This window comes from Amblyraja radiata, chromosome 39 (genome assembly GCF_010909765.2).
Source record: "Amblyraja radiata isolate CabotCenter1 chromosome 39, sAmbRad1.1.pri, whole genome shotgun sequence".
Taxonomy (NCBI): domain Eukaryota; kingdom Metazoa; phylum Chordata; class Chondrichthyes; order Rajiformes; family Rajidae; genus Amblyraja; species Amblyraja radiata.
This window is the reverse complement of record NC_045994.1, coordinates 3,463,523-3,486,763: the sequence shown is the minus strand read 5'-3', so window position 1 is coordinate 3,486,763 and position 23,241 is coordinate 3,463,523. Positions and strand designations below refer to the sequence as shown.

General features: G+C 43.4%; 2 protein-coding genes across 2 annotated transcripts in view; both read left to right on the top strand.

The window, feature by feature from the left end:
• The window catches only part of LOC116967455 (V-type proton ATPase subunit B, brain isoform-like), a 37,236-nt gene extending 25,310 nt beyond the window's left edge, over positions 1–11,926 (top strand). The window contains 5 exon segments of the mRNA XM_033014027.1: positions 3,464–3,614; positions 5,163–5,245; positions 7,091–7,195; positions 8,424–8,553; positions 10,302–11,926. Of these exon segments, the coding sequence (XP_032869918.1) occupies positions 3,464–3,614; positions 5,163–5,245; positions 7,091–7,195; positions 8,424–8,553; positions 10,302–10,444 (612 nt within the window). The 3' untranslated portion in view covers positions 10,445–11,926.
• Positions 11,927–13,635: 1,709 nt separating this feature from the next.
• Positions 13,636–23,241, top strand: part of gck (glucokinase) — a 58,531-nt gene continuing 48,925 nt past the window's right edge. Inside the window, exon 1 of the mRNA XM_033014028.1 lies at positions 13,636–13,876. Within this exon, the coding sequence (XP_032869919.1) occupies positions 13,832–13,876 (45 nt within the window). The 5' untranslated portion in view covers positions 13,636–13,831. The remainder of the gene's footprint in view (positions 13,877–23,241) is intronic.

Sequence of the window (23,241 nt, the reverse complement as noted above, 5' to 3'; positions counted from 1 at the left end):
AATTTATTGTCATTGCACTTTTCAGTGCAACAAAATGGTTTAGCCTGCAGTCATAACATAGAATAAATAACAAACACTCAACACAGTTTAAGTCCCAAAGTCATTGTCTCTTCCCTCCTTGCTTTCCCTCTGCGCTGAGGCAATCCAAGCCTCCGATGTTGCGACCCCGCCGGGTGATGGTAGGTAAGTCCCGCGGCTGAATCCGTGCTCCGCAAACGGGCCGGTTCAAACTCCGCGGCCCGGGGCGGTCGAAGCTGCCGAAGCTGCCGTCCTCCAGTCCAGCGGACGCAGCTGTAGTTGCGGGAGCTCCGGAAAAACAGGTCACCACCTGTGACCTGCGAGCTCCCGATGATGTCGTCCACTGGCCCGCGGCCGAGGCTCCAAAGTCGGGTCGGAAGTTGGGTCGCGCCGCAACCGCAGCCCCGAAGTCGGCCAGCCTCGCGTTGGTAAGTCCTGGCTCTGACTCCGCAGCTGACGGTCGCAGTTGGAGGCCGCCAGCTCCGAGGTAGGCCTCAGCGCAGACGGACACTGAGGCGGGGGATACGGCAAGAAAGGTCGCATCCCCCCCGAAGGAAGAGTCAAAAAACATGTTACACCCACCCCCCCACACATACACAACTAAATAAACTGAAATAAACTGCAACAACGGGACAAAAGAAAACAAAAAACAGAAAAGACAAACGGACTGCAGGCGAGCCACTGAGTTTCCCCAGTATCTCGTTTTTTTTTGTTCAAAATTCAAACATTAGTCTTGCATTTCCTAATCTTTGTGGACCTCACCACACGTTGGATTCCATTGCCAATAGCAGTTTCTTGAAAAGTCCAAAATGTGAAACTGCTGAATTTTGGGCAGCTTGTGCTAATGTTTGATACCGTTTGACTCTGCAGATTAAGAATGCTCACTCAAAATTACTCCTCAGGATTGAGGAGCAAACTGAAGAAGGAAATCAGGAGGGATATTAAAGGGGCATGTGATAGCACTGGTAGATATGATTAAGAAGAATCCAAGGAGATATTATAGATATGTTAAGAGAAAAGGATGACTGAGGAGAGAATACCTCTGCGCACTCTGCTGAACACCTCCGTTAAGTTGCCTAAACCCACCTGATCTACCGGTTGCTAAACACTAACTCCCCCTCCCATTCCCACACTGTCCTTTCTTGCTCCATTGTCAGAGTGAGGCCCAGCGCAACTTGGAGCAACAGCACTTCATATTTCGCTTGGGCAGCTTACTCCCCAGCAGTATGAATATTGACCTCTGACTTCAAGTGACCCCTGCTTTCCCTCTCTCTCCATCGCGCCCCGCTTCCCAGTTCTCCAACCAGTCTGACTGTCCTTGATTCAATTTTATCCCTGTTTGCTTTGTTGTTACCTTCCCCTAGCTAACACTGATCTATTTTACTTTTTCCTTGATCTCTGTCCCCATTGTCTCGTTTTCACACCTTACACTTCCTTAGCTTTGTATCTCCCCCTCCACTGACTCAATCTGAAGAAGGGTCTCGACCCGAAACGTCATCCATTCCTTCTATCCTGAGATGCTGCCTGTCCTGCTGAGTTACTCCAGCATTTTGTGTCTATCTTCGGTTTAAACCAGCATCTGCAGTTCCCTCTTACATAGAGAATATAGCCCCTTGAGTATCAAAGTGATCATCTATGGCTCCAGGGTGGGCTAGTTAATTGGACACATTGTGAATTGGCTTAATGTTAGAAAGCAGAGGGTGATGGAAGTAGTTTGTTTTTTGGGCTGGAAGCCTGTGACTCGTGGTGTGGTGCACTTTTTGCTGTTTGTGATTTATATTATTGATTTGAATGAGAAATTAGAAGGCGTGATTAATAAGTCTGCAGATGACACTAAAAACGTGGTATCATAAATAGTGAAGATGATTATCAGGACGTACAGGAGGCTCGTGATCTGTATTTATTTATGCCTACAATATTCTGTTTAGCTGAAGTAAAGCAAGAATTTCATTGTCCTATCTGGGACACATGACAATAAACTCTCTTGAATCTTGATCAGCTGGGCAAGTGGGCTGAGGAATGGCAAATGGAGTTTACATCAGATAAGTGTGAAGTGGAATGTCAAACTAGGACAGGAGCTTCATAGTGAATGGCAGAGCCCTGGAGAATGTTGTAGAGCAGACAGGTCTAGGAGTACAAGCACATAGTTCCCTAAAAGTCACATCACAGGTAGATGGGGTGAAGAAGAAGGCTTTTAGCATGCTGACCTTCAACTGTCAGGGATTGGGATGTTATGTTACAGTTATCTAAGATGTTGCTAAGACTTGGGGGCCGGAGTTATAGGAAAAGGTTGGACAGACTAGGACTTTATTCCTTGGGACACAGGAGCCTGTGGGGTGATCTTATAGAGGTGTATGAAATCTTGAGGAGCATGGATCGGGTGAATGCACGGAATCTTTTTCCCACCGTAGGGGAATCAAGAACTTGAGGGCATAGATTTAAGGTGAGTGGGATAAGATATAATTAAAAACCTGGGGGCAATTTTTCCACACAGTGGATGCTGTGTATATGGGATGAGCTGCCAGTAATAGTAGTTGAGTCGGGTACAATAACAGTATTTAAAACCGATTTGGACAGGTACATGGATAGGAAAAATTGAGAGGGATTTGTCCAAGTGTAGACAAATGGGATTATTTTAGATGAAGTATTTTGGTCGGCATGGGTGAGTTGGGCTGAAGGGTCCATTTCCTTGCTGTATCACTCTGACCTCTATTGACTTTAGCTTTGAAGATTGGGTTTAGAATATTGTTAAAGGATATTGTTATTGTTTGAATCTATTGGGGGCAGACATGGGCACCGTCAGATCTACAATGGCCCTTTTACAGTTCAATCTGTATCTAGATGTTTAATTTGTCCTCCAAAAATTATTGGGTTCCATTTGGAAAGCTACTATTGAATTGCTGTAGCTAATATCAACCTAATGTGTTTTTATATAGATTTAGTATACCCATTTGGCCTTTATATACACCTTTCCTATATTTTCAAAGCCATTTTCCAGGACTAAGATGACCATTTGGAAATGCTAGGTAGACAAAAATGCTGGAGAAACTCAGCAGGTGAGGCAGCATCTATTGAGCGAAGCAAATAGGCGACGTCAGACTGAAGAAGGGTCTCTACTTGAAACGTTGCCTATTTCCTTCGCTCCATAGATGCTGCCTCACCCGCTGAATTTCTCAGGCAATTTTGTCTACCTTCGATTTTTCCAGCTTCTGCAGTTCTCCCTTAAACATTTGGAAATGCTATATTTGTTTGTAATTAGTGAAATGAATGGATGTATAAAATGAACAGACTTATGGTGTTATTTTTGTTGTTGTGCTTAGTGTACTAAGGTGATATAGTATGCCAGTCCTGGAATGAACTGAGGTGACAAGCTCTTTAATACTGCTAAACTTCTGTCTGGTTGGTCATGCCTAAAATATATGAACCCGTTGTTTAATGCCGGCAGGTTTCAGCGGCTCGAGAGGAAGTGCCTGGCCGTCGTGGTTTCCCCGGTTACATGTACACTGATCTGGCCACCATTTACGAGAGAGCTGGCCGTGTAGAGGGCAGAAATGGTTCCATCACACAGATCCCCATCCTGACCATGCCTAATGATGGTGAGCATTATCAGTGAAGCTGTCTGCTGTTGCTATCACTTAGACAGACACAGAAACCTGGAGTAACTCAGCGGGACAGGCAGCATCTCTGGAGAGAAGGAATGGGTGACGTTTCGGGTCGAGATCCTTCTTGTCAGGTGTCAAAGTCTAATAACCGAGTGGATTGAAAGGTGGTAAGTTACATTGAAAGGAAACGAGCAAAACTTTGTGGAGTGAATTGGATGAAACTTTCACCCACAGTTTCATCAAATTGTGGAATAAGTGAGAAAGTAAGAAAGGCATTTACTTTATTGATGTTCTTTTTCCCCAAACAGGCATTTGCAAACAATTTCTGTAACTCCAACCAATTATATCAGAAATTGTATAATAGTCTTTTCTCATAGAATTATCTCACTCTATCTTTGATGGTAAATTATTGCTGTACTTGGTCCTTGGAAAAGTTTCTATTAGTTTACAATATTAGTGCACCTTGTCCCCAATGGTTGTTTCCTAGGATGGCACAGTGGAGCAGCTGGTAGAGCTGCTACCTCACAGAGCCAGAGACCTGGGTTCGATCCTGACCTCTGGTGTTGTCTGTTTTCATCCCACATTCCAAAGACCTGCCAGTTTGTAGGTTAAACGACCTCTAAAGTTGCCCCTAATGTGTAGGGAGTGGATGTGAAAGTGGGATAACAACAAACTTGTGCGACTGGGTGACTGGTGGTTGACTTGGACTCCATGAGCCAACGGGCCTGTTTTCACGCTGGAACACTAAACTAAACTAAAGTACGAATCCCCTGTAATTCAAAGTATGGGAACTTAAACATGTAATAGGTGGAGCGATATTTCTAGGTATAGCTATTACTTTCATGTTAAGTGAAGACAAAATTGGAACACTGCCTGCACAGTTAGTACGGGGCCAAGGTCAAAGTCTCACGGTCAGGTCAAGATGGATGGGCCTCATCGCCAAGAACAAAGGGGGATCCGACGTTGGGGGGGGGCTGCCGAAAACAAAGGGGAACCCTGGCGGGGGGGGGGGGGGGGGGAACGAAGAACGGATGAGTACTTTTTGTAACTATGTTCCTGCCTTGGTGACGTCTCTTGGGTAATTTATGTGCAAAATCAAAGAATTTCACTGTAGGTAGGTGGTTCTTCTTATCGAGTCCACACACAGGATTAGTTGTTCAGCTAGAGCTGAACGCACTTCTCGGCATCGGTATACAATGGTGCCTGTCTTGTGCTTCTTGTGCGTGGTGGTGGGAAGATTGGTGAAAACAGGGCCGCGACGTGAACGCTCTTTCCTTGACCCCACAAGTATGGTATCATCATCACAGAGGTTATGTTAATTAATTGCTCGTTCAACACTCTGTAAACTGCTCTGTAAACGGCTACTGCAAGCTAGATCGGCCCAACAGGCTAAGACCAGGCAAACTATCTAAAAGTAAATCCAATTGTATCCAGCTGTTCACTTCCAATAATGAAGGATTTATGCTGCCCCATGCTCTGATGAATCTAACATTGTGTGCGGCTGGAGGTGATGGTTTGCAATGATCTTCTGCTGTTTTATAGATATAACTCACCCCATCCCTGATCTGACTGGCTACATCACTGAAGGACAGATCTATGTAGACCGCCAGCTGCACAACAGACAAGTGAGTCTTTGCAACTCTTCTGTTTGGAGTCACGAGCACCCCAATCACGCCATTAACTCTGTAAACTAAATGTTATGATTGCCAATTTTCCCTTACTAAGACTCCAAGTTCTGTGACAAAAAGTAATGGTCTTAATTTGGATTGTAATATTTGATGAAGGAAATGTGAACAGCAATTTATGAAACTTCAACTTGTAACTGACTCCTCTACATTTTGCCACTTGTACATTATTGAATTGAATTGAATTGAATGCCTTTATTGTCATTCAGACCTTACGGTCTGAACGAAATTTCGTGCCTGCAGTCATACATACAATCATACAATAATAACAACAATAAACACAAATTAACACCACCATAGTGAGTCCTCCAAGCACCTCACTGTGGTGGAGGCAAAAATCTTAGGGCTGCAGTCTCTTCCCTCCTCTTCTCCCTCTGCGCTGAGGCGATACCCCACCAGGCGATGGTAAATCAGTCCCGCGGCTCACCGAACCCCGCAACGGGCCGGCTCAAACACCGCGGCCCGGGGTGGTCGAAGCTGCCGCCCTCCAGTCCAGCGGACGCAGCCACTGGCCTGCAGCTGAACCCAGGACTCAGGTCACCGCCGCCAGAACGCTGTCCCAGCCACCGGAGCACCGTTCCAGCGCCGAGCCGGATCGCCCTCGCGTGAATGCCGTTCCTCCCTCGAGCTGGGCCACTCCGACGGGAGTGCCGTTCCTCCCTCGGGCTGGGCCACTCCGACGGGAGTGCCGTTCCTCCCTCGGGCTGGGCCACTCCGACGGGAGTGCCACAGCCCCTCACGGGAGAGTCTCGGCCCCTCGCCAGGCCGCCCTCACGGGAGCGCAGTTCCAGCCCCGAGCTGGGCCGCCCTCACGGGAGCGAACCCAGGGCGAGTCCTGACAGGCTGCCTCCGGAGTCCCGAGGTCGCCAGCTCCGCCATTAGGCCTCAGCGCAGACGGAGGCAGAGAGGGGGGATACGACGAAAAAGTCGTATTCCCCCCAAGGGAGAGACAGCAAACCCCGTTTCAACCCCCCACCCCCCCCCCACATAAACACAACCTAAAAACCAAAAACACAACTAGACAAAACGAAAAAAAAAAAACACAAAAAATTAAAAACAAACGGACTGCAGGCGAGCCGCAGCCGTTCCCAGCGCCGCCACTTCCGGTACTGTTCACAGCGCCGCCACTTCCGATCTATGTTCTCGCCCTCCAATTGCTCCCATTCACTCAGTGACCAGGTAACTTTGTTTTCAGCTTATCCCCCATCACCCTAGTTTTGATCCTATCAGTGACATCCCACTGTCCCTGCAGCTTGACAAGCTTCTTTTCTCTCCTTACCAATACTGATGAAGGATCTTCAATCTGAAACAGTAATGGGCCTGTCCCACTTAAGCAATTTATTTCGGCAACTTTCCGGCACCCGTCATAGTCTCAGCAGCTCGCCGAAAAATTTCAAAATGTTCAAAATCCAGCGGTGACCAGAAAAAGGTAGAACTCTTTGGGCGACTACTCACGACCATACAGACATGTCGCGGGGTGATGCCTGTATGGTCGTGAATAGTCGCCCAAAGAGTCAGAGCTTTTTCTGATCGCCGCATTTTGAAAACTTTCAGCAACCTGCTGCGACTATGACAGCTGAAAATATTGCGTAAGTGGGACAGGCCCTTAACTGTGTCTCCTCACGTACATGTGCGTATTTTCAACATTTCGATGTAACATTTTTAGATCTCCAACATCTCATTATTTGGTTTGAGAAGGTTTGTAGGTTTTATTTTAAGGAAGCCCTTCTTGGTTTGTGTACTTTTGTATTTATGATTCTGCATTTGTTTTCTGCTGCTCCATAGATCTATCCACCAATTAATGTGCTTCCTTCACTGTCGAGGTTGATGAAGTCTGCAATTGGAGAGGGAATGACGAGGAAGGATCATGCGGATGTTTCCAACCAGCTGGTGAGGAAAAACTGCCACTTAGAGTCATAGAGTGATACAGTGTGGAAACAGGCCCTTCAGCCCAACTTGCCCACACCGGCCAACATGTCCCAACTACACTAATCCCACCTGCCTGCATTTGGTCCATATCCCTCCAAGCCTGTCCTATCCATGTGCCTGTTTAATTGTTTCTTAAGTGTTGGGATAGTCCCTGCCTCACAACTACTCTGACAGCTTGTTCCATACATCAACCACTCTTTGTGTGAAAATGTTACCCCTCAGATTCCTATAAAATCTTTTTCCCTTCACCTTAATAATAATAATGGATGGGATTTATATAGCGCCTTTCTAATACTCAAGGCGCTTTACATCGCATTATTCATTCACTCCTCAGTCACACTCGGTGGTGGTAAGCTACTTCTCTGGTCCTCGATTCACCTTCTCTGGGCAAGAGACTATGCATCTATTCCTCTCATGATCTTATACACCTCTACAAGATCACCCCTCATCCTCCTGCGCTCCAAGGAATAGAGTCCCAGCCTACTCAACCTATGCCTACAGCTCAGACCCTCTAGTCCTGGCAACATCCTCGTCAATATTCTCTGTACCCTTTCCAGCCTGACAACATCTTTCCTATAACACGGTGCCCAGAACTGAACCTTTTGAGCTTGTTGTAATTAGATTGTGGCTGATCTCACCTATTTGATTCACTCGGTTTTAGTATTCGCAGATTCACACCGCACAGAAACAGGCCCTTCAACCCAACCTGCCCATGCCAACCAAGACGCCCTATTTGCACTCGTCCCACCAGCCTTTGTTTGGCCCATATCCCTTTAAACCTTTCCTATCCATGTACCTGCCTAAAACATGCGTTTGTGGATCAGTTGGGCCATTCCATCACTCTTTTTACTCTAATGAAAGCCAAGTTTTTCAAACTTGAATTGACCTGGTCTCAGACTGTGAGGAGAATGTCCTGGTTACAATAATCCTTTGTGTGACCAAGTCGGTCCTAAGCATAGCTTGAACCTGAATGTGGAGTAGGGTACCTGGGAACATATTCTTCAGATCCATTAATCTACAACAGTTGCATTCATAATTTCTCTCTGAGTAACTACAATCGTAGTTCAGCCATCATAATTATTTCTATTAGCTACATGATTGTTGATTGTGCTAGTGTTTATTTTAATTAAAAAACAGATCTTTTTGCCAAGTAAAGTTCATGCAGCAGTGTTTTTTTCTCTCTTTGCAGTATGCGTGTTATGCCATTGGTAAGGATGTCCAGGCCATGAAAGCCGTGGTTGGAGAGGAAGCTCTTACTCCCGATGACCTGCTGTTTCTGGAATTCCTGCAGAAATTTGAGAAGAACTTTATTGCTCAAGGTAATGTTTCATTCAACACCAGAGTTCGGCAATGCTCCAGGTTTCTTTGTGTCACATCCAGGTTTTATCCACTCATCTTCCTTCAATAGTCTTAAACAATTGTTCCATTGTCCTCCTTAAAAAGAGTGGTCTCAAATGACAACTTTAAACTTCCAATAAGGTTGTGCATGAGTCAGTCCATGAAAAGCCCGGTATACTTAGTATTTAAATCACCTGCCTCAGCTGAAGAAGCAGATGCGCAAAAAACAAGTTGTGGATGAACCCAGTAGGTCAGGCAGCATCTGTGCAGGCCAAAAAAAGTTTGAATGAATTTATAGCAGTCAGTTAACCTGCAAAAAATAGATTTTCTAGTTGAATTCAGCAAGTGTTCAAGTCTCCATAAATAATGAGGAGATATTTGATGCATGGAGGAATTGGGGTAATTCCCCAGGTTTAGTTTAGTTTAGAGATACAGCGCGGAAACAGGCCCTTCGGCCCACTGGGTCCGTGCCAACCAGCGATCCCAGCACATCAACACCATCCCGCAACCACTAGGGACAATTTTTACATTTACCAAGCCAATTATCCTACAAACCTGCACGTCTTTGGAGCATGGGAGGAAACCGAAGATCTCGGTGAAAATCCACGCAGGTCAGGGGGAAAACGTACAAACACTGTACAGACAGCACCCGTAGTCAGGATCGAACCCGGGTCTCTGGCGCTGCATTCGCTGTAAGGCTGCACCACCGTGACCGCCCATTATCCCACACAGGTATGGAAAGGTGAGAGAAGAGATTGCTGGGGCTGAGAGTTTTACTTCTTTGTTGTCCATTAGCGAGGTACCACATGACTACAGGTCGGCAAGTGGCATTGTCCTTTTCATAAAGGGCAGTGGAGTGCATGTGGGCAAAGATGATGCGATAGGGTTATTTTTGTGATTGGATGGTTCGGTCTCTTCGGTTTAAACCACCTTCCTATACACAAGAGACTAGAGAGGCTGGGTCTGTTTACTGTGGAGTGAAATAGGTTAAGAGAGGATGTGATTGAGGCGTATAGACAGGGTAGACTGGGACTAGTATACAATTGAGGCGTATAGACAGGGTAGACAAGGAATATTTTCCTCTTAATAGAGGGAATAAAACTAGAGGACTTGGAGTAATGGTAAGAGATTGCAAGGGATCCAAGCAGGGTCTTTGTCACTCAGAGAGTGTACTCGTGGAGAGGGTGGTGAAAGCAGAGTCACTAACAGTATTTGAGAGAGAAGCACTTCGTCATTGAAAGTTACAACTCAAGTATTGAAAGCTGGCATGGTTGCCCGATGCTTGTTGTGGACATGGCGAGACGAATGCCGTGTTTCCATGCTGTATGACTGTGAAAGCAGAAGAAACACACGTGATCACAGCAGGCAGAATATACAAATTTGCTGCAGCCAGCACACAAAGCTGCAATTTAACTGGGTATCTGGTGCAGTGAGGCCCATCTATCTCCCATTTCGTCCAGCATTCACTCCACTGGACTTGCCCCCATTTTGGGTGAACAGCAGTCATGGATATAGTAATCTATGTACTGTCATCTAGCCTCTGTTTTGGAAAAAGTGAAAGTTTGTTTTATTTCATTAATTGAACAACAAATTTTAAAACTCTTAGACACTCATGGATAGATGGTGACATATTTGCTTTTTTTGTATTCTATTAACCCCATAACTTTGAAGCATGTTTCTAAAAGGTTGGAAAGGTTTCTGATCAAGTGTTCTTATTTTATTTCTTCAGGCGATTATGAAAACCGCACTGTGTACGAGACCTTGGATATTGGCTGGCAGTTACTGCGTATCTTCCCCAAGGAAATGCTAAAACGAATCCCACAGTCCACCCTGGCTGAGTTCTACCCGCGCGACTCTGGTGGAAAGCATTAACGCCTCACCACGTGTTAGTGTGCTCTTTATTGTGTCACATCATTAATTTATTTTCACTTGTGTTTAAACTCTTGGAAGGTTGTCTTTTGGCAAAGTGGATATTTGTGTCAATGGTGTTTTATTTTGAGATTGCCCAAGAGGACCACAATCAGAACCACCTAGTTTAGGTCCCTGTGATATGCACATCCCGCACAAACCCGCATTCATAAAGATTTTAGAGAAGCTATTTTGAGAGTACTTGCCATTACCTTTGTTATTCCAAATCTGTGATGAATATTAATTTAGATTACTCAATGTTCTGCAAGCTGTTAACAACTTAAATGATAATTCACAAATGAACGCTTTATTGAATCACCCTGCAAGTAGTGATAAACTAGCAAATAGTCAAGACAATTATATCGATGACATTCTTATGACAATCTCTGCTTTCCTCTGCTTGAGCTGCTGTGTGGTCCAATTTGTACGTCTTTTTCTTGGGATGATAAGCCAAATGGTAGAGATTTGAAGGGTGTTAAATGCTTACTTGGCAAGAGGCTTTTCTAATACTACTCAGTGGCGTTGGGTATAAATAGGAAATAACCCTCTTCAACTTGGTGGTTTCGTTTATCTGGGGGTAAGGTATGGCGACTCCCTCACTTTAAAGACGAGTACAGGAGGCCCTTTGTATATTAATCAAATATTCTTCATTTCTAATGTCATTGACTGTGCTGTCAAGTTATGGAGTGTTCAGATGGTGCACTGTCCATCACTATTAGTATCCATCATCATCCATAGTAAAATAATATTAGCTGACGGCTTTTGGTGTGCTCGCCAAACTTTGCAATTATTTTAATATCTGCCCCATGTTCTTTGTACTGGGGATTGGAACTGACTTTTGGACTGAGTTTTCCCTTTAAAATGTTGGCTGGGTGCATATATTTGTCTCTCATTTGTGTTAATAGCACATGTTTTCAGTTCCTGTCATTTGTATCTGTCATTTACAGTGTAAAGGACAGATACTTTCCAATTCCAACCGACTGTCCAAGTCTTTATCTGGATCAGGTTGGAGTTAGGATTCTAATCAGTTGTGGGTGTTTCAAGCCAATTGCGATTAGTGTCATCTGTCTCCTTAGTTTGCTGGTTGTTTGTATGGAAAATGTTTGTCTTTTACATTTCCTGCATGGCACATTGACTACTGTCTTTATATTGCACTCACATTGCCTCAACATTGTCATGTATTGATAGTGGTGTTCTATTAAAGCCCTTATGATTGCAGGTGGTAGTGGTGGTAGCTTTGGTCACATCTGACTGTTTGTTGTGCACCTATTTTGATTTATCTCCTTGCATTTGCTCAATGAGATGTACAAATTGTTTCGTTGTAAGATGTTATAAGTAAAATTTAAATTGTTCCATGCATTCCACAATCCTGTGTATAATCAATCGATCGTTTGGTTTAAAATTGAAATTATCAGTAATATATTAATAAATGTTAATAGAACAATGCGTTGACTCTCAATGTACATTTTTGATTGGTTGAGGTTTGAAAGCCGAAAATGTAATTCAAATCATCTATCCACCTTTTGGTGTTTTATTTGAGCTTTGAGGAAAATATTGCATTTTACAAAGCACAAGCCATTCCACAAATGAAGTTCATCATGTTGAGGACTACTATTTTGAGAGACTACATCAAGATTTCTGTGAGTGCTAAGGCATCAGGTATTTGCAGTCTAGAAATTGGGAGTATTATGCACTTACATTTTAATCTTTATCATACACAAGGTTATATGTTCTTGTTTTATAATTGCACAATAGATCAACCTTTTGACGAGACCATATGCCAGAGGAAAAACAAGAATAAAGTAGAAAGCAGGAACTGAAGATGACACAAGAAACAAGGAACTGAAAAAGACACAAAGTGCTGGAGTCAATGGGTCAGGCAGCATTCTTGGCGAACATTTTGGGTCAGGACCTTTCTTTTTTTTAAAAAGGAACAAAATAACATAGAAACATAGAAAATAGGTGCAGGAGGAGGCCATTCGGCCCTTCGAGCCAGCACCACCATTCATTGTGATCATGGCTGATCAATAACCTGTGCCTGCCTTCTCCCCATATCCCATGACTCCACTAGCCCCTAGAGCTCTATCTAACTCTCTCTTAAATCCATCCAGTGACTTGGCCTCCACTGCCCTCTGTGGCAGGGAATTCCATGAATTCACAACTCTCTGGGTGAAAAAGTTTTTTCTCACCTCAGTCTTTAATGACCCCCCCCCCTTTATTCTAAGACTGTGGCTGCTGGTTCTGGACTCGTCCAACATTGGGAACATTTTTCCTGCATCTAGCTTGTCAAGTCCTTTTATAATTTTATATGCTTCTATAAGATCTCCCCTCATCCTTCTAAACTCCAGTGAATACAAGCCTAGTCTTTTCAATCTTTCCTCATATGACAGTCCCGCCATCCCAGGGATCAATCTCGTGAACCTACGCTGCTGCACTGCCTCAATCACAAGGATGTCCTTCCTCAAATTAGGAATCAAAATAGAAGATCAAGTTACATCCGATTAGCTTTCATGACTTGAAGGGAAATTATTGGCCAGGCCACAAGAGAATTTCACAGCTCTTCAGATAGCACCTTGGGATCTTTTGCATTAACCAGAAGGAGCTTTTGCTTCGTATCCTTTGCAAGTTCAGCAGTTGCAGAGTACTGCTCTGGAGTATTGGTCTACATTTTGATGCTCAAGACTAGAGAGTTGGCGATGTGTTCAGTATTGCCATTCACCTAATGTTATCCCTCTTCTGTAGGTATCAACAAGACTGCGACATTGTTCTCAGTACCTGCTTTTGTTTGTCTAAGTTTTAACGGTGAGTCGGAATAACACCACAGCCCTTGTTACCGCTCACATCAATTATCTGGCAATGTTTGTGACTGACTGACCTTAATCTAAAACAAACTGGGTTGCTGATAGGCGTCAACATCTGTCACTGGAAATGGCTGTTTGTTGAAGACTGACAGTCTTGCTTGCGATTTTTCTTTTTTTTTGCGTTGTGTTTCTTACTGTGTGTTGGAAGCATTGCCCAGCTGTATTTGACGGCCTCACCGACCCAAGCTCTGCCGCTACCCCTGGCACTGAGGCCCGTTTGGTGGGAGGTGGGCTGCTCTGCAAGAAAGTTGGGGCAGGCCCGGTTTCCATGGATACGGCCGGCTGAAAGTACTTAAGGAGCAGCAGCAGCAGCCTCGGCAGAGGCACAAGAGCCACCACCAAGGGAGGGAGAGAGAGAGGACTTCGGCAACAAGGGGAAGCACCGTACTCATTGGATTGGCAGGGAGGGATTTAAAAAAATACCTTCAAAAAGTTTGGGGAGGGAAAAATTCTCCACAGTTGTGAGGACGAGTGACACCAAACATCATTGATGCCGAGCAACAGAGGCAGGATAGAGCATGGGAGGATGCAGAAGGTAAAACCATCCTTTGTACCATGACATTGTGCAAAGATTAAACTTTCAGGTTGTGTTTGCAGAAAGATTTCCGGGTTATTGCTGTGCTATGGTTTTTGGGATCGAAGTAAAATGTTGCTCAGTTCTTTCTTTGTGAGATGGTCACAACATTTTGGGGGTACCTGTGGATTTTCTCCCCAGGAATTTAAATCTGAAGCTATAAATCTCTCAAAACTATTCCACTTTCAGGAAAGTTAACATGATGAAGAAGGTAATAATGAGTTCTTTAAATTTATTATGTTTAGAAATGTAATGTTTTCCCCCTTGAGTTCCTGATAAACAGGTTGTAATTTAATTTGCACTATAAGTTGTTTTTACAAGATTGCTCTTTCAGAATGAGAGATGGATTAGTTATAATGCTACTCACCATGGGTTGTGGCCATAAGGGGGTGAATTGTTGAAAGTGAAGAGAGATGCCAATTGGTGTCAGGGCTCTCCAACTGCCCTGAATGGATATAGTTGGATAAGATTTGATAGTTTAATTTAGAGATACAGCGCGGAAACAGGCCCTTCGACCCACCGAATCCGTACGGACCAGCGATCCCCGCACACTAACACTATCCTACACACACTATGGACAATTTATACTTATACCAAGTATCCAAACCCATGCCAATTAACCGACAAACCGCCATGAACGTCTTTGGAGTGTGGGAGGAACCCGAAGATCTCGGGGAAAACCCACGCAGTTACGGGGAGAACGTACAAACTCCGTACAGACAGCACTCGTAGTTGAGATCGAACCCGGGTCTCTGGCGCTGCAAACGCTGTAAGGCAGCAACTCTACCGCTGCGCCACCGTGCAACCTCGTAATAGTTCAAAGAAAGTTGAGCATTTCACAGTAGAATCTGTAATCTACGGCATGCATGTCTCAATCTACCAATCCCAGCAAGCCAGGAAACCAATGCCATTCATTGAAAAGTACAAAAGAACATTGGTGGAATAACACCAGATATAGATTAAAATGAGCTAACCTGTGATGCTGCCACATAGGACTATGTATGCCAATCAGAAAAAAACTGTGTTATATGTAAATCTAAAGAGATTTGACACAACCACAAATCAGTTCAAAGCACTCAAGTTCCAATATATGCTGTGCTTCCACTACATCCAGTCCAGAAAGCTGGTTGAAAATTAATGAACTCATTGGAGGGGAAATTGTGGAGTCTATCACACAAACGTTTGATCTTGGACTTCTCAGATAAGCACATTCACAGATACCAAACTTTGACCAATTTGATTAATTCCATTTGATAACTGGATGAGTACACTGGCTATCTGCTCTGGGAAGATCCTAATTGCAGGACAAAAGGCATTTGTTTCTCCACTAGCCTGAGCACATCTGTTTCGATCTCATTTTTAAAAATATATTCCTGGGTACATCTGTTTTGATCTTATTTTTAAATATTGTCGACAGAAATAGCATTATTTGCAATTACTGCTTGGTCCTAAATACCTTTGAAAAAGGCTATCGTGTGACTCTAGATGATAGAGATTTGAGAAATGTTGTCTAAAGAAGTATTAGAGATTTGCTCTAGTGCAAACTTTAGATGGGAGATATTGTATCCATCACAGTCATTGAGGGAACGGACTGGTGAATGGAGTAAGATGGGATGTAATGTAGTCCACCCCATACCCAACATGCTTTTAAGATAGTGCAAGGTTCATCAATAGAGTAATTCCATTGTAAAACTCAATCTGACATGCTCTTCTAACGATGGCTTTAGAAAATGATATGAGTTAAGGTAGTCATCTACTTTATCACACAGGTTTTAGACTGAATGGGAGGTGATTAGAATTACTGTTGTTGAAGTTGGTCATTGTTTTGCAGAAGTTATTCATCACCAAACAGCTCAAATTGTAACAGCTCCAAGGTTCCAGTTCCTTGGCATCAAGGATCGCTTTATTATCTACATTCTAACAGGTAGAAGTGAACAGTACAATCACCAGCAAACATCTTGAGTTCAGGCTTTAAAATGGAAGAACAATAGACAATAGACAATAGGTGCAGGAGCTGGCCATTTGGCCCTTCGAGCCAGCACCGCCATTCAATGTGATCATGGCTGATCATCCCCAATCAGTACCCCGTTCCTGCCTTCTCCCCATATTCCCTGACTCCGCTATCTTCAAGAGCACTATCTAACTCTCTTGAAAGTATCCAGAGAACCTGCCTCCACCGCCCTCTGAGGCAGAGAAGTCAATGTTCATAACGCTGGGGTGTAAACTGCCCAAGTGAACCCTTCTCAATGAGCTCAACTAAAATTGATTTCTCCTAAAACCCAATCCTGTGAAGATCTTCGATGATATATAGGGAATGAAATGATTCTCTTCATATCAATAGTGCTATTGACAATGTCTTTCATCAATTTATGATTGGGAGTAGATTTATGATACTGTAATTAGGCTGGGTTTGTTCTATATTTTGATTTGTTCCAAGGATATAACTGGGCAATTTAATTTTCTCCAGTACAGGGCACTGTTATAACAATTTACTAGCCAAAGAAGCATAGATAAACACCAAAAGTTGGAGTAACTCAGCAGGCAACATCTCTGGAGAGAAGGAATGGGTGATGTTTGGGGTCAAGACCCTTCTTCAGACCCAGAAGCCAAAGAAGCATGTCAGACTGAGTGTTTTTCAATGTAATTACATTATTTCCGAACCTTGCGCTACTTTCAACGCATGTTAGGTGTCAGATGGAGTACACTCTACATCCCATCTTATTCCATTCACCAGTTCGTTCCCTCGACCACTGATGGCTGCATTGACTCCCGTCTAAAATTAAACACTGGAGCAATTGTATAATGCTTCTTTGAAATAATTTCCCAAACCCCAATCACTTAGAAGGTACACAAAAATGCTGGAGAAACTCAGCGGGTGCAGCAGCATCTATGATCCTCAATCACTTTAGAGTTCCCCCATAAACTTTTCAAAGACATATAGGAATAAGCAATAATAACTAATCTTGCTATCACTGAACTGTTCTATTAAATTGATCAAAACACACGGCGCATGAATATGTTCAATACATATGAACATATTTAAAATGAGGTCGATATTCCTGATTTCTAATATAGAGCTGTGCGTCTGATGAAGGGGCTTTGACCTGTAATGTTAACTTTGTTTCTGATTCCACAGACTTGCTAAGTGTTTGCAGCATTTGCTGCTTTATTTTGGAGCAATCAATAAAAGTTGTTTAGGTGATTAAGCAACGAACCCCAAACTGCCAACATAGATCAGAACATCTACAACATAGATATAATACTTATATTCTAATCTCTAACTTGCACGAAAAGTAATCTTCACACTTCTCAACCCAACAAACACACCTCGTGTATATTCACTTTGCCTGCATTGGAAATAAATGAAACCTATTCTGTCATTGTGTCTTGTACATCAGTAACTTTGTGGCACACTGCATAATACTCCAATTAATCAGATACACTAACAACTTCCAATTTCCTGTCAAGAGTGTTTTATTGTCAGATGTCCCAAACAACAATGAAATTCTTATTTGCAGCAGCACAACAGACGTACTTGAAGGACAAACCAATAATGGAAACTAGATTAAAATTACCTATGGAAAAGGTGTGCTCCTTGATTGTGATAAGTTACTCTGGTTCTGATATCAGATGACATTTTGGAGCAGACAACATGATTTCAAAATATTGATGGCTCACAAAATCCTCACGAGCTGCAGCATTGGGCTAGGATTTTGGGAAGGAAATTAAATTAAAAAATTTTAAAGTAAATTAGTCCTCTGGAAGGAATTAACCCGAGAAAGGTTAACGAACATTGTCGACGCTGCTAATTGCACCCAGTATATTTCCAACAAATATAACAGTGTAAACAAACTTAGGAGCTAATTATCTGCCGAACAGTACAGTATTTCTCTCAAGCTAGTATTTTTTTTAAAAGCCTCAAGATTTCCATTTCAATTATCCTTGTTTTTTTTCTAATACTGTCTGCACTATAACTTCAAGTTATTTTGATCATCAGCAACTATACTGTCCTGCTAAGTTTGTTCAGCCATGTAATTGGGTAAAGGGGAAGTACAATGGGATCTGGGGGTCCTTGTTCATCAGTCAATTAAAGTAAGCATGCAGGTACAGCAGGCAGTGAAGAAAGCGAATGGCATGTTGACCTTCAGAACAAGAAGAGTTGAGTATAGGAGCAAAGAGGTCCTTCTGCAGTTGTACAGGGCCCTAGTGAGACCACACCTGGAGTATTGTGTGCAGTTTTGGTCCCCTAATTTGAGGAAGAACATTCTTGCTATTGAGGGAGTGCAGCATAGGTTCACAAGGTTAATGCCTGGGATGGCGGGACTGTCTTATGCTGAGAGAATGGAGCAGCTGGGCTTGTGCACTCTGGAGTTTAGAAGGATGAGAGGGTATCTTATTGAAACATATAAGATTATTAAGGGTTTGGACACGCGAGAGGCAGGAAACATGTTCCCAATGTTGGGGGAGTCCAGGGGCCACAGTTTAAGAACAAGGGGTAAGCCATTTAGAATGGAGACGAGGAAACACTTTTTCACACAGAGAGTTGTGAGTCTGGAATTCTCTGCCTCAGAAGGCGGTGGAGGCCGGTTCTCTGGATACTTTCAAGAGAGAGCTAGATAGGGCTCTTAAAGATAGCGTAGACAGGGGATATGGGGAGAAGGCAGGAACGGGGTACTGATTGGGGATGATCAGCCATGATCATATTGAATGGCGGTGCTGGCTCGAAGGGCCGAATGGCCTATTCCTGCACCTATTGTCTATATCGGATGATACAGTATGTCTGATGACTGCTCATCATATCAGATAGTTGCTGATGATCTCATATAAAGCACCTAAACTGATCATAACTCTCACTTACTTTTTCACTTTTGGGACCATCTATTGGATTTGTGGCAAGTGCCACGAGGTGACGATGTTTTCCATGTATTTGTCCTTGCACCATACCGTACTATAGAGCCTGAATTTTACACTGATTACAGGCCATGCAGCAACTAAAGACATATACTGTAGATGGACACAAATGCTGGTGTAACTCAGCGGGCCAGGCAGCATCTCTGGAGAGAAAGAATGGGTGACGCTTCGGGTCGAGACCTCGAGCATAATGATGATATGTTACAAACTGTATTGATATTACATATTGTAAATTGTAATATCACTATATATGTTACAGACTATTACATTTGCAGGTTTTATAAACAGATTAACTCTGCAGCTTTGACCATTGCATAAGGTATCAGTTCTGTAGTAATGTCTTAATATTGTGCCATTGTGGTCTAATAGAGTCATGGAGTTATACAACACAGAAACCGGCCATTTGGACCATCTTGTCCATGCCAAACAAGGTGCTTTTCTGAGCTTGACCCACTTGTCTGTGTTTAGCCCACATCCATCCAACCCTTTCCTATCCACGTACCTCCCCAACAACCATTAAAGGCCCTGTCCCACTGTACGAGTTCATCTAAGAGCTCTCCCGAGTTTAAAAAAAAATCAAACTCGTGGTAAGCATGTAGAATGTACGTAGCGGGTACGTCGGAGCTCGGGACGTCTCTTAGCCGCTCGTAACGCTAACGGCAGGTACTCGGGAAAGCTCGTGAAGACTCGTGAAGATTTTTCAACATGTTCAACATGAAACATGTTGAAAAATGTCCCGAGTACCTACGAGAGCCCCGAGTACCTACGAGCGGCTATTACCGTAATTCTCTGAGTTAGAATCAGTGGAAACTCGGGAGAACTCTTGAATTAGCTCGTACAGTGGGACAGGCCCTTAAGCCTGCCTCTAACACTTCCTCTGGCAGTTTGTTCCATAAACCCTCCACCCTCTCTGGGGAAAACATGCTTCTCAGATCCTGTTTAAATCTTTCCCCTCCCACCTTAAAACTATGCCTTCTAATTTTATATAGTCAAGCTCTTCCAGTCCGTAGTCCACCCTAGAGCCCCCCCTCTATGCCAGTGAGACATGGAAAATCAATGTGAAGATTAAAACGAAATTGGATGCATTCCAACAACGCTGCTTGAGGAGGATCCTGAAGACTAGCTACAGAGACCACATCACAAACAAGGAGATCTACTGGGAAACAAAGCCTCATAAAGCCAGGACATAGAGGGACGCAAGATGAAATTTGCAGGACATGTACTCAGAATGTCACCAGAACGTGCACATAAGATAGCAATGACATGGCAACCTGACGGAAGTAGGTAAAGAGGCCGACCAAAACTCACATGGAGAAGAACATTCCAGAAGGATTTGGAAGCCCGGGACGCTAACCAATCGAGGGTGGAAGACGTCGCACATGAGCGAACAGAATGGCGAAAGCTTGCCGCCCAATGCACTCAACAGTGTGGGAGGAACGAAGTCTAAGTAAGATGGTTGGTCTGGATGCCCAGCCTCTGCTTCACCCATTCCTTCTCTCCAGAGATGCTGCCTGTCCAACCAAGTTACTCCAGCATTTTGTGTCTATCTTTGATTCAAACCAGCATCTGCAGTTCATTCCTACACATAATATTGATATTATTCTTTAATTTAGTTTAGGTGAGTTTAGAGATACAGCGTGGAAACAGGCCCTTCGGCCCACCGGGTCCGCGCCGACATTAACACTATCCTCGTACCTCCCCATTTATTATCTAAATGGTGGCCGGTATTATCTAAATGGTGACCGACTAGGAAAAGGGGAGATGCAGTGAGACCTGGGTGTCATGGTACACCAGTCATTGAAAGTGGGCATGCAGGTGCAGCAGGCAGTGAAGAAAGCGAATGGTATGTTAGCTTTTATAGCAAAAGGATTTGAGTATAGGAGCAGGGAGGTTCTACAGCAGTTGTACAGGGTCTTGGTGGGACCACACCTGGAGTATTGCGTACAGTTTTGGTCTCCAAATCTGAGGAAGGACATTATTGCCATAGAGGGAGTACAGAGAAGGTTCACCAGACTGATTCCTGGGATGTCAGGACTCCCTGCAACAGAGGGTAGTCGAGGCCAGTTTATTGGCTATATTTAAGAGGGAGTTAGATGTGGCCCTTGTGGCTAAGGGGATCAGAGGGTATGGAGAGAAGGCAGGTACGGGATACTGAGTTGGATGATCAGCCATGATCATATTGAATGGCGGTGCAGGCTCGAAGGGCCGAATGGCCTACTCCTGCACCTAATTTCTATGTTTCTATGTTTCTATCCTACACCCACTAGGGACGATTTTTTTACCATTACCAAGCCGATTAACCTACAAACCTGTACGTCTTTGGAGTGTGGGAGGAAACCGAAGATCTCGGAGAAAACCCACGCAGATCACCGGGAGAACGTACAAACTCCGTACAGACAGCACCCATAGTCAGGATCGAACCCGCATCTCTGGTGCTGCATTCACTGTAAGCCAGCAACTCTACCGCTGCGCCACCATGACCACCCCTTGCAACTTGATAAATCTATTTCCAAAATTTGAAGATAGTCGCGTTATCACGAAGGGCAGTGATAAAATAATTTAAATTCAACTCATATATACTCTCCTGAAGTATATATGGGAAGATTTCAAACATCTATGCTACAGAGTATTATGCAAACCACGTGTACTTACCTTAAATTCGTTCCTGTTAAACGACAGATTGCAATTTGACAATGTTTCTGCAATGTACAAAGATGTGTATCTCAGGAACCGTATGTGCAAATATAACTCTATGGTACTAAAAGCTGTGAAGTTGATTTCCAAGAATCTGTTATTGATTAACCTGATGGGATTCTCAGCTGCTCATCATGAAAACCTCAGACCATGTTTGTGAAGAAGGGTTTTTAGGGAAATGATGTCAAATAACATCATTTCATAGGGCACATGATGTGAGGTTATTGACGGGACAGGAGTGAAATTGAATAATTGGACAAGGTGATGGCCAATGATGTCAAAGTGTGTAAACAAGAGGTTCCTAGTATCTGAGGTAATTTTGCGATAATTAACAAACATTGTGAGCAGAGTAAATGAAGCGAGAGTGCAAACACTGTGTTGTTGACAGTTTCAAGTCTGTAGTTGCCTTTGGTCCCATACATTTAACAATATATTCATATTAATAATTTTCAAAAAAGGCGGGCATCGCTGGTAAGGCCAGCATTTGCAATTTCTATTTGCCATTGAGCAGATGTTGGTGAGCCGCTTCCTTAAACCACTACAGTTTAGTCTCATGTTTTTGCATTAGCATCCTGTGAGGAGACATTTTTCCTTCACAGTGGAGGGGAAATGATGCACAGACATCTGGTCATTGAATCTGCCCCTTAAGGTCAACATTATATACTATGAACAACCATTACCATCAAACCTACACGTTGAAGGGATGAATACTCTTTCCTGCTTTTGCAAAACTCATATCAGTTTTGAGCAGTAAAAGGATGACATTTTTATTCATATGAGAAAGCTCTCATTTGTATTAAAGCGCAGATGTATTAGGTTGCTGTGGAAGAAAATATTAACATACTTTCCTTAATTTTGATTGGAATTGAACAAGGTAACAAAAGGGTGTTTGGATGTGACAGTTGACATCTCTCGTTGACCAGGTGTGGAAGATGTTCGTGCGAATCGTCAAAGCGTGATTCGACGTATTACCTCTTGTCTAGGAATGTGTTGAAGGATGGATGGTAAATGTAAACATGAAATAGTAGATGGAGATAAGGAAGCTTGTTTCTCTCAGTAGTGTGTTACAGTCGAACACCCACGCCCCCTACCGCTAGTAGCGTAGATAAGTTGCAGTAAATGGGGGATTTATGATTGGCTCGGAGAGGGGATGATGGCTCAGTCCGCCTAAAAGGTGAGATAGAATAATGCCAAGATGCCCTTGTATTGTGTTTGACTTGTATTAACCATCTGTTGTTGAATAAGATTGACATAAACAAAATGTATGTATGACTAATGAAATAATTGGCACCCTTCGTAGTAGATCGTATATTTTCGTATTGTATCTAACAGAAAACAAACGTTGTTTACTGCACAGTAAAACTGTCGGCTAATTCTGCTGTGAAATCGGAGAACTGGTGGGCATTTAACTGCAGCCATCTCTCCATGATATCATGCAATAATGTCTCTTGAAGCAATCCTGCGAAGTCTCCGCTTTTCATTTTCCTTTAATTTCCCTCTAAATTAATTTCGTCCACAGTTGCTAACTAATATTCATACATTTCCAATTTGATATAAAATTATATTGTCTATATAAATTATAGTCATTTCAGAAGACATGTAGACGTACTGTTGTCCAGAGACTAGATTGTGATGAATGGAGTCATAGAGTGATACAGTGTGGAAACAGGCCCTTCAGCCCAACTTGCCCACACTGCCCAACATGTCCCAGCTACACCAGT